Source organism: Ambystoma mexicanum, chromosome 4p (assembly GCF_040938575.1).
Source record: "Ambystoma mexicanum isolate Mex_15411 chromosome 4p, UKY_AmexF1_1, whole genome shotgun sequence".
Taxonomy (NCBI): domain Eukaryota; kingdom Metazoa; phylum Chordata; class Amphibia; order Caudata; family Ambystomatidae; genus Ambystoma; species Ambystoma mexicanum.
In genome coordinates this window covers 1,099,596,741-1,099,613,465 of record NC_090927.1, presented here as the reverse complement: position 1 = coordinate 1,099,613,465, position 16,725 = coordinate 1,099,596,741, and the positions used below count along the sequence as shown (strand labels likewise).

The 16,725-nt window shown below is 43.4% G+C and overlaps 1 protein-coding gene across 2 annotated transcripts in view; it reads left to right on the top strand.

The window, feature by feature from the left end:
• The window catches only part of ENPP3 (ectonucleotide pyrophosphatase/phosphodiesterase 3), a 759,459-nt gene that overhangs the window by 286,293 nt on the left and 456,441 nt on the right, over nucleotides 1-16,725 (top strand). For both annotated transcript variants that reach the window (XM_069606685.1, XM_069606686.1), the window contains exon 4: nucleotides 3,931-4,056. In XM_069606685.1, the coding sequence (XP_069462786.1) occupies nucleotides 3,931-4,056 (126 nt within the window). The remainder of the gene's footprint in view (nucleotides 1-3,930; nucleotides 4,057-16,725) is intronic.

Here is a 16,725-nt window from a genome sequence, read left to right as displayed (position 1 = left end):
GGCAAGGTATACAATTTGGGTATACTAGGTTTGGTAGTTGTCAAGTACTCAGCTTCCTTTTTGGTGAGCCATTGGCGTGCACATTCTTTTTCTACTTTATTCGTTATCAATGCTTGTAGCTGTTCTGTAGGGTCTGTTTTTAACACTTTATAAACAAGGTGTCTCCTAGTTGCCTTTTCCATTCTGTGATATAGTCAACTCTATTTTGTGGTACTATGGCTCCTCCTTTATCTGCTTTTCTAATAGCTTGTATCTGTTGGTGACACACTGGCTAGGTCTTGATTTTTAATGACAGTCTGCTTGCCACCAAACTAAAAGGTGTTGATAGAAGGTTGCAAATTAATCATAACTACTGACATTGTTTTGGGCAACCTTACGTAACACACATTGGTTGCCGGACCAAGACTGATTTGCAACTGGCCAGCCTCGTTTTGTAATGGGACAGATGGGCTAAAAAGTGAAGGTCTGAAGTCTGCCCAGATCAATGAAAGTGGTCAGGATTAAGTCAAAGCTGTGCAACCATCCCTTTTGTGGTGAGAAAAGGTCACACAAATGAAAGACTTTGTGCAGACACAAGCCAGGTATATTACATTGCATTCCTTTTTGACCTGACTCCACCTTCCCCTCTTAAATGATCAACCCTTATTTTTCACGTATCCTTAAAAAGGGAACCCCACATAATATATACATTGAATATAATGTGCAAGGCACCCCAGCAGGTTGATCCATTTGCTGTAGTAATCTGTGGGCAAGCTGTGGGCCACAAGTGTGTATCCTGGATGTGCCTGTAAATCCTGTACTCCTCCTGAGGATTATTGTGGACTCATTCACTCCTGTTGCAGAATCAAAAACCAGGAAAACCCCTCACCAGCCAAACATTGTAGTAACTCATTTATTTGACTTTTCTGTTAGCTAGGTACCATGGCTCACAGGTGTTGGGGTGCCATGAACAAGAACGAGCTAAAGGGCAATTGAGCGTGTGATGCGCATTATTTAAATTATGCATATTATTTATCCTTATTATACCTCTATGCTGGTGGTTGGCACGCTATAAAAGCTCCATAGCATAAGGTAACATAACTTAACATATATGCAGCAAAACATAATTAGGTTTTTTTTTTTACAGTTCACAGTTCACAGAACCACTTCCAGGTGATTCCATGTTTGGCAGCCAAATAAAATAAGATCCATTAGGCAGAGAGTTTTTCCCAGGAAATGCAAGAATAGCTGAACGTGGAAACCTAGCCTGCACAGTTTGCAAATGTGTGCATTTCACACTGCACTTTTTTTGTTGCATCTTTAGTTGTCCTGAGAAAAGTATGGATGTTAGACAAGTTCTGGCTATTTTGCTCACATCATTCAGTATTCCTGTACGATATTTATAGTTGTAGTTTGCCAGTATAAAACACAGGACTACACATACCAGAATGCAATCTGATCGGAGCCTAAACGACAAGAGTTGCAGAGCATCTGACATTGGCCAACCTGAGATTTCTTTAATATGCATGTGTAATAAAACCATCTGCTCCAGGTCAGTATTTCAAACCACAATGAGTAACTCGGATATGGATGATATTAACACAAGATGCATTCACATAACAAAACTCAATATAGAGCAAATCACATCAAGTGGTGGTTTGCAGTTGTAGAAAATAGTTTTACTTTGCAACTCAGTCAATTTCTATGGAGAAGCAAGGATTGCGTGAATTTGTGTCTTGCACATATCTGACTCACCGAACAGGTTGTGCACACTCTTGTAGTTTCACCATACAGCTGTTACCAAAAAAAAGATCCTTTAATCCTTTAAGACATCAGAACAGGGCAGAGGGTTTGCTCTGCCAAATACGTGTCACTTGGAAACAAAGGTTTATTTTCAACCCATGAAAAGCTGCGATCCTGTGAATGGCTTAATGTCACATATTGCATCAGACGTGTCCTGCAGGATTCCGTACCACACTTTAAATCAACAGTCGTAACATAAAAGGCATTGCAATAACACCCACTCCCTCACTTCTCCTTTGTGAAAAGGAAAAACTTTAAGGAAATCAAATTCAAGCAAGAACCACCTCCAGAAGCATCTGGTTACTGCCTACGGAGGGGGCCCCGGACACCCACAGATTCTCCCAAAGGGGGCTGGAAATCTCCAACCCCCACTGAGTCTAGATCAGTGAAAACATACCAAAACCCTCACTTTTTGGCTATGTTGTATGAAGAGATAGGCTTCTTGCCTCTTCGATTTTGACCTTCCTTTAGAACTGCAACTAGTACGGTTTCAGGGGGTAGCACGAATTGCAGGCAGAAGGAGGGACAATGAATAGGGGTGTCCAGGTGATGCGCCTCACATAGACTCCTACTTTCATTCTTACAGACAGAGAACACACGGGGCTCATGTGCAACGTGGTGTGGACTAGACTCCACGCATAAGATGTATGCGGAAACATTGTACACATTCATTTTACTCCACGCCATATTGTCATTCATTTCTATGTTGGAGAAGGGGCACAGACCTTAAAGTACGATTCTGCCTCCCCTCTCTCTCCACAATACAAATGGATCTACCCCAGCATGACATTTGCATGCTGGCATAAATGCTGTGGATTCCTATGGACTCTTCCTGACTTCCCACCAGCAAAAAGCAAGCAGATTCCATAGAAATCAATAGTAAAATGCTGCCTGCGTTTACTCAGTTTGCACAGTGGAGTGTCAAAGGGAGGTGTAAAGACTAACTGCGCCATTATCCCATGGCAATCCTGCAGTGCTGATTGGTGGTAACGGTAAACGCCTACCATGGCCCATTGTCTCAATTTCTTTTTCCTTTTCTCTTCTCTCCTTAATTGATCCATGACCTTTACTCTTTTTGCAAATCTGCTTGGGCCAATATGTTATGTTTTCAACACAACCCACAAAATCCTCTCTGACTTAGGATCTCTTTACATAGTTAGATTCTTCAACATACCTAATTAGAACTTTTCCAAGTATGGCAGCGCAGGAAAAAAGTGGCTGTTACAGAATAACTTCCACTTTTCCTGCTCCGCCATCATGCAAGTTTTGCCCTGGAGTTGATGAATTACCTCCAGCATCATGCTGGACATAAATTCTCCCTCGTTTAGCTGGAAAATCGGCAATATCGGCACCATTACCGCCGGCGGGATTACTTCCGCAGTAATTCTGCTGAAATCCCCCATGGTGTCCTATAGACTACAAGGAATTGTACCTGTTGCCTGACTAGAAATGGTCGCGAGGACCAAAAGTTCTAAAAATGCTACCACCAAAGGTTCAAACACCAAAAGTTTGAACCTTTGGTGGTAGCATTGCAGGTAAGTAAAAAACTGTGTGGTATAGTGAGCGGGGTGTTGCGGGTGTTGCGGGGGACACCCCGCCAGCACACCCGCAAAAAAAACAACAAAAAAACAGGGGCTGCGGGGGTGTCCCCCGCAACCCTCCCGCTCACAATACTTCACAGTATAGTGAGCAGGGTGTTGCGGGGGAAACCCCTGCAGGCCCCGTAGTATGTAAGTGTGCTCGCATGAGAAAGATGCAAACTTTTGGTGGTTCGCACCTTTCTCATGTGAACATTCCGACCGCGGCAAAATCAGCCGCGGTCGGATCACTTAGAACCGACTACAAATGAATGGGGACTAACACCGCCACCCCTACTTGTAATCCGGCAGTAAATCCGCTGGACCAAGTGGCGGTAGCGGTAATTCATTGGGTGATATTCTGGTGGATTTCCCACCAGAATACCGCCCAACTTGTAAGGAGGCCCTTAGTGCACTTGTTTTTTCATTATCCCCTAAATTCACAGGTGCTTGGGCACTAACAAAGCAGCCAAAGACTATTCCTGTATGAAAGTTCACTTTTGACCATGGAGTGCGTAAATAAATATATTATTCCATTAAGGTGTGCTTATTTCTTGTTACCAATCTGCAGCTCAGCTATGGACGTGCAGCAGGGTACGCTGCGGCGAGAGACGCAGATCTGACTTCCATTGTTCTTGCTCAGATGACTGCCTGGAGAACAGAGACTGCTGCACCGACTACAAGAGCGTCTGCAAAGGTAGGGTAAGAATCTGACCGCTTTCACCTACCTTGCAATTTCTTTATATCACTACACACATCAAAGTCAATCAGCAGACTGAGAGGAGCATGGGAGGCCATCCCTGCTTCCTGGAGTAATGACATTCCAAACGTTAACATGCACTTACCAACAACCAACATTTCAGTAAACTCAAAGTGGAGGGAACAGCCAACATCTTTTACAGAAATGACAAACAATGGTCATCCATCTTTATTGAAAACGCGGGAATGCCTCATGTTGCCAAAGAGTTATTAGTAATAGCCAGCAACAGTCAGTAGAACTAGCAAAAGCAGAACTCGGTCTTACCATTAATAGGGGCTGAATCCTAGTGGCTTCAGGCGGGTTTTTAGCAGTGTACATGGATGCAGCAATAGGGAAGTAGCGATTGGTTCCCCTGATGTGGACGATTATTGCTTGTCTAGGGCAGACCTCCATTCCAAAAATGTGCTCGACTCCTCCCATTAAAATGGCCCTCGGTTGGATGCACCACATTGAAGGGAGAAGCTATACTTGTGATTCTTTCATTCACTCAGACCATGACCCACGCCCGATTGCTACAAGCCTGCCGGGGTTATAGCTCAGTCCCTGGCGAGCCAGGGACCAGAAGGAGAGAGTTTGAGCTTACTATGAGCTCAGGCTCAGGAGGGCAACCTTTGGCAGTGGGTGATAACTTTAGCTTCACAACAATCCTGGCAAAGGGGGAAATATCTGATGGTAGGGAATCGCTGAAGAGAAGTTAAAGTTGGTAGGCAATTGCTGCACCGAGGAGCCAGGGAAGGCCACCCATGGCCTAGAAATGCCTAAGAGGAAAAGTCAAAAGATACAGAGACGTGTGCAGGTCTGTATATCCCAGAGACGTGTGCTGCTCTGTATATCCCAGAGACGTGTGCTGGTCTGTATATCCCAGAGACGTGTGCTGCTCTGTATATCCCAGAGACGTGTGCTAGTCTGTATATCCCAGAGATGTGTGCCGGTCTGTATATCCCTCTGTATATCCCAGAGACGTGTGCTGCTCTGTATATCCCAGTGTGCTGCTCTGTATATCCCAGAGACATGTGCTGGTCTGTATATCCTAGAGACGTGTGCTGGTCTGTTTATCCCAGAGACGTCTGCTGCTCTGTATATCCCAGAGACTTGTGCTAGTCTGTATATCCCAGAGATGTGTGCCGGTCTGTATATCCCTCTGTATATCCCAGAGACGTGTGCTGCTCTGTATATCCCAGTGTGCTGCTCTGTATATCCCAGAGACATGTGCTGGTCTGTATATCCCAGAGAGGTGTGCTGGTCTGTTTATCCCAGAGACGTCTGCTGCTCTGTATATCCCAGAGACTTGTGCTGGTCTGTATATCCCAGAGACGTGTGCTGCTCTGTATATCCCAGAGATGTGTGCAGGTCTGTATATCCCAGAGACGTGTGCTGGTCTGTATCTCCCAGAGACGTGTGCTGATCTGTTTATCCCAGAGACGTGTGCAGGTCTGTATATCCCAGAGATGTGTGCTGGTCTGTATCTCCCAGAGACGTGTGCTGGTCTGTGTATCCCAGAGACGTGTGCTGGTCGGTATATCCCAGAGATGTGTGCTGCTCTGTATATCCCAGAGACTGTGAGTGAGTCAAGAAGAAGCTGGGTGCTCTTTTGCTCGGTCTCTGAATGGCTAGGAAAAACAGATCTGAGACATTAGGTCCTTTGGAGCAGGCCCTTGCACTTGTTTGTTTCTCCCAAAATAATTTGTGTACATCTGACCCCCTTGTGTAAGTTATAGTGTAAAACGTAGGATATTTAGGCATTATTCCCCTATTCCCCTTCAGCATCACTGTAGAGATGGGGAACTAACAAGAGAATGAAAAAATACTTAAGAAATGGAACGTAGGCCATGGATTTGTGGTTGGAGGAGTCTAGACACCTCAAAAGGCTATTAATCCTTGCATCTTCCTTTAGTCTAGCCCCATCCTACACACCTTTTGAACTCAGTAGGCCAGATAGGCCAATATGTTATGTATGGGAGTTGCCCCTAAAGAATTGCAGGCATCTGTCTAAACCCAAGTCTGTTACCTTTATAGCCTGATTAATGCATGGGTTAAACTAAATCATCTATCCCACTAGTGTTCTGCTAATCTTACATCATCACTTCCACAGCACATACCCATGGACCACTGCTCCAAGAGAACTTTATAAACAACTCTTCGGCAATTCAAGTATGCCGCCCCATTGCTGCTTAGACCACAGATCAGGGATTGCTTGTGGTCTACTTTAAATAAGTACTGGAGGCACTGGGTATGGAGGCTACCACCCTCCAAATGTGGAGATAGATCGGTTCATTAGCACTGCAAGAGCAGGGAGACACCTCCCAAAATATGTTTGGTTGTAGCAGGTATTCACATAAACATAAACCTTCAAATGTCTGACTTTAGAACAGAGTGGAGAGCTGAAGTGCCTTGGGATGTCCCCCAGCTGCACAGAAGGGAAGCTGGCTTCTCTATGTGTATGTGTGGAAGCGAGTTGACTCTGCAAAGGTAATGTTCCTGTGCCTGGCCAGGAATTCAGGTGGCGAATAGTAGGATCTTGCTATTGCGCCACAAACACACAAGTGCATAGGCCCCCGTTGAGATATCAGGGAGCAATCGAACATGAGGTTGATTGCTGAGGGCATGGCGATAGGAGCGATAATCTCTTATTTACCAGCCGCTTCAGTCGCATCCAGGCTGAGACATGGTACCTGCACTGTCAGTCCTAGGAGAGTCCCTTTTCAGCCTAATCACACCAAAACTTTGAGATCCCAGCAGAAAAGACTTGCATTGATTTTAGGGAAAACTTTCCTTACCAATAAAAAGAGTAATGTTATGTTTCTATAAAGCATTTCACTCAAGTGGACAAATGCAAGTATACTGTAACAACATTCCCTGCCTAACCTCTGGGGCTGGCAGTACAGTGGTCAACAGGGTGAGGGGCCACCCCAAGCTAGTGGATTCTGGACCTGGAGGAGGTATCCTACGGATCGCTTGACTGGATCCGGTAAGGGGTCAGAAGTGTGCGACGGACAACTTTTAGATGATTTCTCAAATTGTGCCATTTTATTAAATTATACGTTTCAACAAGTGCCTCACTTTCCCTACCCTGAGGAGGATTTCCCTGCCCATCCAAAACTAAAGGAAACACTCTAACAAGGGATATCTGCCCCCCACACTTACATGTAAACTATACAAAGAGAATATATGGCAATTCACAACAATGTCAGTAAATGTATTTCTAATATATTCACAGTCTCTCTTGGTAAACTAGGTAAGACCCCCTTCCCCAGGTTTCAAGTTAGTTTTAGTTCTAGTGTTCAACAAGAAAGGAAACAAGGAAACCTGGGTTCACAATAAAGTTTCAGTTCAGTTCATGGCTCCTTCACTGTGTGAAAAGAAAATTCTGTAAATCAATATTCAACGAATAGAAAGGCTTCTTCTCTTCCTTGAATAAAGATTTTCCACTTCGGTAAATAGCATCAGGGATGTTCCAGTTCAAGATGCTTTGCCACAAATTATAAATGTCTAAGAAAAACTACAGTTCCTTGTCAGATTTAATGAAACACTATTTCCGGCAAGGGAAAAGAACTGCAGCTTTTGGCAGTATTTCTTAAGCTTCTTTATATTGGTGTAAATCACAGTGTATAGCTTTGTCAGGATGACTTCACAGCACTTCTGCTTTTACCTGAATAACTCTCAAATCAGGTTAACATCTGTCAAATTCACCATGTGAGTCTACTCGCCTGCTCCATAGTGTTCAACATTCAACTATGCTTCTGAAGGTTTAAATCTACTTACAACACAATGTATTACCACAACTGCAGCAATGTGTATCTTAGTGACTTTGAACAACTTTTCAGAAAAGACAAAATTCACTTTAGTGCACCTTAACACCTTCAATTAAGCAAGGCACTCTTCTTCTGACCATTCACTTTCCAGAAGCGCAGCCTCTTTGCCAGTCTTGTCTTTCTGCATCACAACAACCAAAATGCCCTTATGATGTAATTCTACCTTTCCTCTTCTTGGCTTTGGTAGTATGAGTTATAACAACTTCCAGTGCACTGTTTGAATGAACAAGCTTCCCGTTCCCAACCCTGCATTGGCTGCTTTACTTCCTGCCAACAAGAGTAGTTTAACCATAGACCATATTATCAGTCTATTTTCACTTTAGGCAATACTTGCATGCCTTTGGTTTGGGCAATGCTTGTCCTTTTTAGTCTAGGACAATGCTTGCAAGACTCTTAGCCTTGGAAAAGGTTTGATTGACTCTTGGCTTGGGCAACACTTGTTTCACTCTTGGCTTGGGCAATGCTTGCTCTCCATAACTCATAAAAGTTAATGTTCATTCACTTACTTTCAGTGTTACTTTGTTCTTCGACTGCTTTGTGATTGATTCTTGGTTTCGCCTTCACCTTAGAATCACTTTTAGGTATACACCACCAATCTTTGATCTGATTTCAAAGGTACGAATATTTATTTAACGATTTTTCAAAAAAATGTTCTTACACGAGTAAAACGAAGAAAGTTCACTCATATGCAAGTGCTACTTTTCATACTTCCCATTGTCCAGCAATCAGCGGTCGTGTTAAGATAGCTTTCACTCCTACTTGTGTGATTCTACTGGATACAGTTGCCTGCCTTGGTTTGCACAAGGGATCAGAATGCTCGCTAACACTCACTGGATTCTTTCTTTCTCCCGTTGTGTGCCGTAGGGCTTGGGCTGCTTCTGGCTTCTTTTGGACACACACCCCTCTTCAGTAACAGTGTCTTTGCTCCTGCCACAAAGGATTATAAGTCCTGTGGATGCATAGTTGCCCTTAACAAGCAAAAAGAGTAAAATGAAATTTACGCACATTATCCATGTGAACAAAATAAGCAAGCACTTTTCTCCAGCACCATCAAGCCTCCTTGGGATTACAAAGTTACCAGTTCCCTGTGTCAAAAGCTTTACACTAACCATCGACAGCCGCCTCTGCTTACCAAGGGTTTCCACAGCATTTGATTTACACACTGGAAAACCAGAGTGTCAAATTAAAAGCAGGCAATGTCAGCAGGGCTCCAAAGGGGAGGGAAGGAGACCACATACATGGCGTGGGCAGCTTCAAATTCCAAGACGGGCCTTAATATAAGCTCATGCTGAGACCTTTTTAGCTGATGTGACTACAGACTGATGGCCCAATGAATGAACAGACATACCTACACAACACAGGTGCAGTCATTGTCCCTGACCATCACCCAGGGTTGGGGATGAGAAACCAGACTATAAACGCCACCTTGTTCAGTCAGAAATGGTGTGGTGTTCGAGAAGAAGCTGGAGGAAGGTGTTTGGAGGTGACAGGTGAGCATAAGGTTTATTGAGAGAAGAGCCAGGGGGTCAGTGTTGGAAGTTGGAGGGAGGAAGTTACGTTGGAGGGAGAGGTTACCATCTGGAAGAAGTCATATTGACAAAGGAGGATTGCCATCAAGGAGTTGTATTGTGGGAGGAGGGCTAGCATTTAGAGGAATAGTTTTTGGGGATGTTGGTGGGAGAGAGATATCTGTAGAGGAAGTAGAGGAGGCTTGAGAGCACGGGAACCTTTATTTCACAGGAAGAAAGATAAAAGATAGAGGGGGAGAAATAATTGTAATATTGGAGGAGGAGGGCAAAGGACCCCCTTCTAGCAAGTTAGACCACTGGTATTCCTGCAGATTAGGTATGATGAGGGCTGATATCCGAAGTGGGAGGAGGCACAATTTCGCTGTGGCTCATCAGAATGGGTAACGCGGGGAGTGTTCCGTAGACCGGGACCCTACAATAGGGAGGTGGTCAGGTGGCAGGGAACACCCCTAGCCCATCCAAAAAACACTGGGAGAGTGGACCCCTGTTGGAACAGATTCACCTCAGTCTCAGTCTTCTGGAAGAGAACTTCAGACCTAGCCAAGCCCGTGAAATATATGCCTGGTTAGGCCCGTACTTCAATCTCTGTGGAAATGGATTTGGCAACCATGAAAACCCAGAACCTGAAGACAAAGTCAAGGGTAGTCTGCTGGAGGTTGGAGTGGATCCAGGACAGGCCCAAAACAAGAAGCGATCTTTCATTCTTTTTTTTCTCCAAATACATTGTATATCCTTGGGAACAACATTATTGTGTCAGTCTGTTTGTGCTTCCCACTCACTCTGCCCAAGACACATGTGTCAGCGGTGGGATGCACAAAGGCTACTACAGATGCCTAGCCCCATCTTCAAATGGTCCGTGATATAGGACTAGCCCATCTTCCCAATAGTGCAACACCTGGCTCAGCAAGCCTAGACCTATGTAACATTGATCAGCAGCTGGTGGCGGCCCCAAAATGTTAAGCCCTCGTTTTCATGAGTCAAAAGGTCATCTTTCCAGAGGGAATGCATGGACAGATAGCCCCCTGGCATTGTTTAGCAGTGAGGTTTATGACTGATGTGGGTACCAGGGTGATTGATCAGGATAGACTACTAGGCTATGGTAACAGTCCTTTTGTTTAACTATTGTACTGAGTAGTTTATGATTAAGGAAGGAGATGTAATTCCTCAATTGATCTGCAAAGCCTACGTCCCTTAAGTGACTGAGAAGGAATTTCTGAGATTGAAATAGAAATAAAGGGCAAGCCAGAGTGTTTAAGTACCATATCCAGGGAGGGGGTTGGGCATGCTCAGCACCAGGACCTTGCATTACCGACAGTTTTGATCACTGCATTTGACATTAACAGTTCTCAGAACCGCAGGACCTTACTTCTTTGAATAGAAGAGTTTATTTTACTGGGTCAAGAATCATGTCCAAGAAGGAGGTCCCATATGCTGCAAAATATTGGTACCAGTGAAATAGTGAAATACCAACAAGCTATCACTGAACTAGCATGCTCCTGCCTGCCATTATCGCATCAATGGGTGTCCAAGACTCAGGAACATGTCCTCAGCTGGCTCTTTTGGCTAGGGGTACATCAAGATATCCATCAGTGGTGTTTACAGTCCCCCAAATGCCAAACGACATCCCAAATGAATGTTGCTATAGCACCTACTGCATCTCCCCATTATTAACGTGCCCTCCTGACATGTTGGGTTGCATGTCCTTTGACCTATGTGCTCCTCTAAGACAGGAACATCTTGGTTATATAACGGATTATGCAACCGCATAACCTTAAGCCTTCTTCATGTGTTCCAACAATGTCAAGAATATTCCGAAACACCTAATTCCCAAACCGATGGGCTAGTTGAGCACTTTTAACAAACACTGAAGAATTTCCATTGGAAATTGGTTGATGAAGATGCAAGAAATTGGGATAAACTGTTATCCTCTGCCTTGTTTGCTGCTAGAACAACACCACCATCCTCTACCCATTACTTGACCGTTGAGCCTGTGTATGGAAGGAAGGCTCAAGATGTGTTGGATATTTTGAAGGGATGACGGGAAGTACAAGAGGAATAGGACAAAGATATCAGCAAATTGGTTAAAGCCCTCCCTGAGAGGTTAGGGCTGATCCAGTCCTTGGCCCAGCAACACCTGAAAGTCAGGAAAGAAAAACAGAAGAGGCAGTACAATTGAGGAACAGCATTGAGAAAACATATGGTGGACATTGTACTCATCCTGCACTCCACCTCCTCAAATAAACAAACAGCTAAGTGTCATGGATCATAGAAGGAAAGTCCCCAAAGACACAACTACTGTATCCGGCAAGATGATCAGAGGAAGACTACCCAGGTCCACCTGACTAACTGGTTAAAAGCCTGGGGGAAGTCAGATGATTCAGCACTCATTGCCACCTACTGACGGCTGAACATCAACAACTGTAGTCCAATCATGAAGAGCTCATTTGAGGTTACTAGTCATCCCAGAAAACCCATGATCTGGAAGACTTTCTGTAACAGTACAGTAGATTCTACACTGGATTGGGACACCTCCGGGGAAGGCTGCCCGCTTTCGGCCCTATCACATGCGGTGAGCTAGCCAAAAAGATGTGGAGTCCAATAGATGCTGGCTTGGGTGTCCTCATTTACTCATGGAGCCACTGGGCCGCCCCATTTGTTCTAGTCCCCAAATCTAGTGGTACTTGGAAGCTCCACAAAAAAATGAAATCTCACACCTCAATTCAAACCAAATGCCACACATTGAGAAACTAATTGAGACAATTGGGCCTTGCAGGTTCATTTCCACTCTTTACTTAACCAAAAACCCTCCCTGGACTGCAGTGCACCAGGAAACTATCGGCCCATTACCAATGTTCCTTACCTGCTGAAAATTCTCAACAATGTGGCCTGCTTACAAATTGAGAAGTTCCTCTCTGAGCAGGATATCTTGGGCCAGAAACAATCTGGTTTCAGGCATGCTCATATCACAGAGTCAGCTCGTCTTGAATAAAAAACAAACATATTCAAGTCTTTGTAAGGTGGCCATACCAAATTGCTTGTGCTACTCTTTGCCTCATTTGACCTGGTTGTTCACTCCATACTGGCGGAGAGAGACTAGATAGCACAGCACACTTCTCCTCAGCAACTACTGAATGGCTGAAGTTCTTTTTGGCGGATCGTAGAGCAGGTTTTATTTTTCAAGGATGCCCAGGCAGAAGATTTTACGGTCACCAGTGGGGTGCCGCAGGGCTCGTGTGTGTCGCCCACTCTTTTTAACATCTTCATGCTCCCCCTGTTTGAACAACTGGATAGGGCAGGCATTGTATATGCAAACTATGCAGATGACATGCAATGCCTTGTTGCCCTCATGGGGGATCACACTGCTGATTCCAGCACTCTGTGCCTCACTTATAAGCTCTTTCATACATGGATTCGAACGAATAGGCTCACCCTTAACGATTCGAAAACAAAACTCATGGTTCTAGGTACTGCCTCTCAGCTGCGTAAGCTTACTCCTGAGTATTAATCTTTTAAGGTTGAAGACTGTAGCATTTCCACTGTGTCTAGGGTTAAGACTTTGGGGGTTGTGTCAGACCAAGAACTGTCCATGAAAGGACAAGTTAACAGTCTTGTCTCCAGCACCTGCTTCTATCTGAAACTGCTGGTTCAGCTATGCCCTTTTCTTACAGCAAACTGCGGCACCATCATCCGTGCGTGCCATTATAGGAGCAAAATTAGATTACTGCTCCAGCCTCCTGCTTGTCATCTCTAAACATGAACTCACCCACATACAGGTCGTTCAAAACAATGCTGTGTGGGGTGTTGAGTGACTACACAGGACAGATCATGTTTATTCGGCCAGGGGGAGCCCTACATTGGCTCCCTGTCCCTAGTAGGATCACCTTTGGCATACAGTGTATTACGCATAGATGCCTATATGGACAGGCACCAAGGTATTTGACCAATTGTCTCACGCTGCTGCCAGCCCGCAGGGTGCTGAGATCGAACAATACTTGCCTTGTGGAGATACCGAGGACACGACTGTCCTATGTGGCACAAAGAGCATTTCCCCATGCAGCCCCTCGGATCTGGAATGCTCTTCCATTGGACTTGAGAGCTTGTCCCTCACTCACTATCTTTAAGCGCAGGATGAAAATAGCTCTATTCTGCTAGATTTCCTTGTTACTGCATTGCACTGTACTGCCCATCTTTCTGTTCTACGATGTTATGTCTTGTCTTGGCGCCTCCAGCCTCAGGGCCAGTGTTTCACGCTTTACAAATAAATTAAATTAAAATAATTATATAAAATAAAGGATATTGGTAGATCCCATTGGCACCCCAGGATCAGGAGAAGAATGTTAATTTAGACCTTGACATTCCTGTTCTGATTTATGGTAGTCCACATTGTCCTGCATAGAGCACCAGCCACCCTCCAAGGGGTGGTAGACACTGTTTTGTGTTCCAACTATAGCTTTACAGCAGTGAACTTGGATGACATTATCATTCACAGCAGGAACTGGGAAGAACAAATAGTTCACCTCTACGATGCAGCACGACAGACCTCTCATGGAATATCAAAAGGGGTAAAGAATACCAAAAGTCATATTGTTGAAGCAGGCTGGTCATATGGGAGTAGTTTGGAGGAAAGTGTCCTGGAGTCCGGCACCCTATATCAATGAGGTGGTCAGCTGAAGGGGAAAAAGACCTTGGCCGTGAGGCCAGTGGTGTGGGCTGCACACCCGTGGACCACTTAGAAGTGGTTAAATTCAAATATCTATGGATTCAATAATTCGCTGTCGTCATAAATTAAATACTTCTTTATTCTTTGCTTATTAGTTTCATAAGCTTTGAACCTTCTATGGGTATGGTGGTTTAAAGGCTGAGAATGTCACATTGAATGCCTATGCATTTCGGGTTACAAACCCTTCCTCAGGGCCTCTGGGCATTAGTCTAATGATTGCCTTTTGGTCAAATCTATATACATGTTTGATATGTTATCAACAGTTGGCAGATAATAAAACAGTTTTCGTATTGCAGCAAAAGAACATTCAATATATGCGGTGAAGGAAATCGTCCATATACATGCAAGTAGCATTGAGAAATGTACGTTACCAATTAGGCGACATTGAAGGAAATGTTTGTGTAATTCATCATCATCAAACGCTTCATCATTTTGTGAAAACATGAACAAAATATAAAAAAATAAAACAAACTTAGAAATGTGTCCATATGCAAAAAGCCTATTATAGACATTTATAATGTAAAAATAAAAGTAATGAGATGAAAGCAGGTGACTGACCTGCTGTTCGCGTGTTTACAGGAGACCTAACAATAGAAAACTCTACAGCAAGCACATCAGGAATCAATCTAAGACCCAGACAACCAACAAATCTATCAAGGAAAGATTTTTTAGGAGGACGAGGAAGAGGACAAGGAGAGTTAGGAAAAAGAGGATAAGGGATGAAAACACGATTACAAACGAATCGGAAATTAGTAGTCAACCTTTCAACTAGAAATCTAACAACTAAAGAAGTGAGAACACTTGAAAAAGGTCCTAAGTTTGTGCCAACATATAGCAACAACATGTTCAATATGAAGATAGAACTGTACAAACTAGTTCGTAAACTTAAATTGAAAACATACTTTGCGGAAACAACTAACACTAAAGACACTCAATGCCAAGAAGAAAGTGAATACATTGAATTCAAACCCAAGAGTACATTTAGCCCACCAGTGCACGTACCAGCTATCAATATTTTTCACAATATGGTATTAAATGATATTAAGAAAATACAATTTCACCAGCCCAAAAGAAGGAATTTAAATCGAGGAGAACTATCGATCATCAAAAATCTCTTCACCGATGACTTGATAACAATTAGACCAGCCGACAAAGGAGGTGCGATAGACATACAGGACACCACACAATATGATTCAGAATGTTTGAGACAATTATCAGAATCAGAAGCATACCGAGTATTACCGCAAGATCCAACAAAGGACGTCAAAATTGATCTCAATGACATATTAGAAACTTCATTAGAGAACAACTGGATCAACAGCAAAACAAAAGCTTATCTGTGGACTGCATATCCCAAGATGCCACATATATACATTTTGCCAAAAATTCATAAACAACTCACAAATCCCCCTGGAAGACCGATAGTGGCCTTCACTGAAAGTATTTTACAGCCTTTAGGTACATATATCGACTATTTTCTTCAGCCGATTATTCAACAGACCCCTACGTACGTCAAAGATACTACTCACTTTTTACAAATCCTGGAAGAAATCGAGCTCACCACCGAAAATGTTCTATTCACCATAGACGTTGCTAGCCTTTACACAAGTATTCCACACAACCTAGGACAACGAGAAGTTGAGAAACTACTATTTGATGCAGGACCAATAGGAGCTAGCAAAGAGTTTTTGTTGATCCTATTGAAATTCATCTCAGAACATTCTTGTTTCAGATACAAAGAAACATATTATAAACAACTAACTGGAACCGCGATGGGAGCCACCATGGCACAGTCGTATGCAAACACGTTCATGTACGATTTTGAAACAAGACACATCATTAATCACCCACAATGGAGCAGACACCTGAAAAAGTGGAACCGGTATATCAACGACATATTTGGGATTTGGTCAGGCAGTAAAGAAGAACTCAACACTTTCCTACTATATCTAAATAACATTGACAGTAGAATACAATTTACTATGGAAATAGGCAACCCAAATATCCATTATTTGGATGTCCAAACAGTGATTGATGGTTCCAGAAGTCTAACAAAATTGTATTCTAAACCTACCGACAGAAATAACCTCTTGCACAGAATGAGCTTTCACCCACCCAACATCCTTTGCAACTTACCATTTGGCCAAATGTTGCACATCAAAAGGATCGTAAGTGATCCAGTAGAATGCAATCTTGAATTGGACAAATTACACATGAAACTCAAAGAAAGAGGATACCCTGATGATGATCTCGTAACCGCAAGGACTAAAACAGATATGCAAGATTGCACACAATTGTTGTCTAAAAATCCTGAACGTAAGAGTCCCGAATTGGTCTTTGTCACAAAATACTCAATTCAGAGCCGAAAAATCAAAGACATTGTACTCAATAGATGGAGTATACTACAGAACAATCCAAGGACATGTGAATTGTTTATGCAACCACCCGTGTTTGCATACCAAAATAGTAATAATTTACGAAACTTATTGGTCAACACACACAGTAAGAAATCCGAATTGAAAACTGCTGATAAACATCCTGGGAC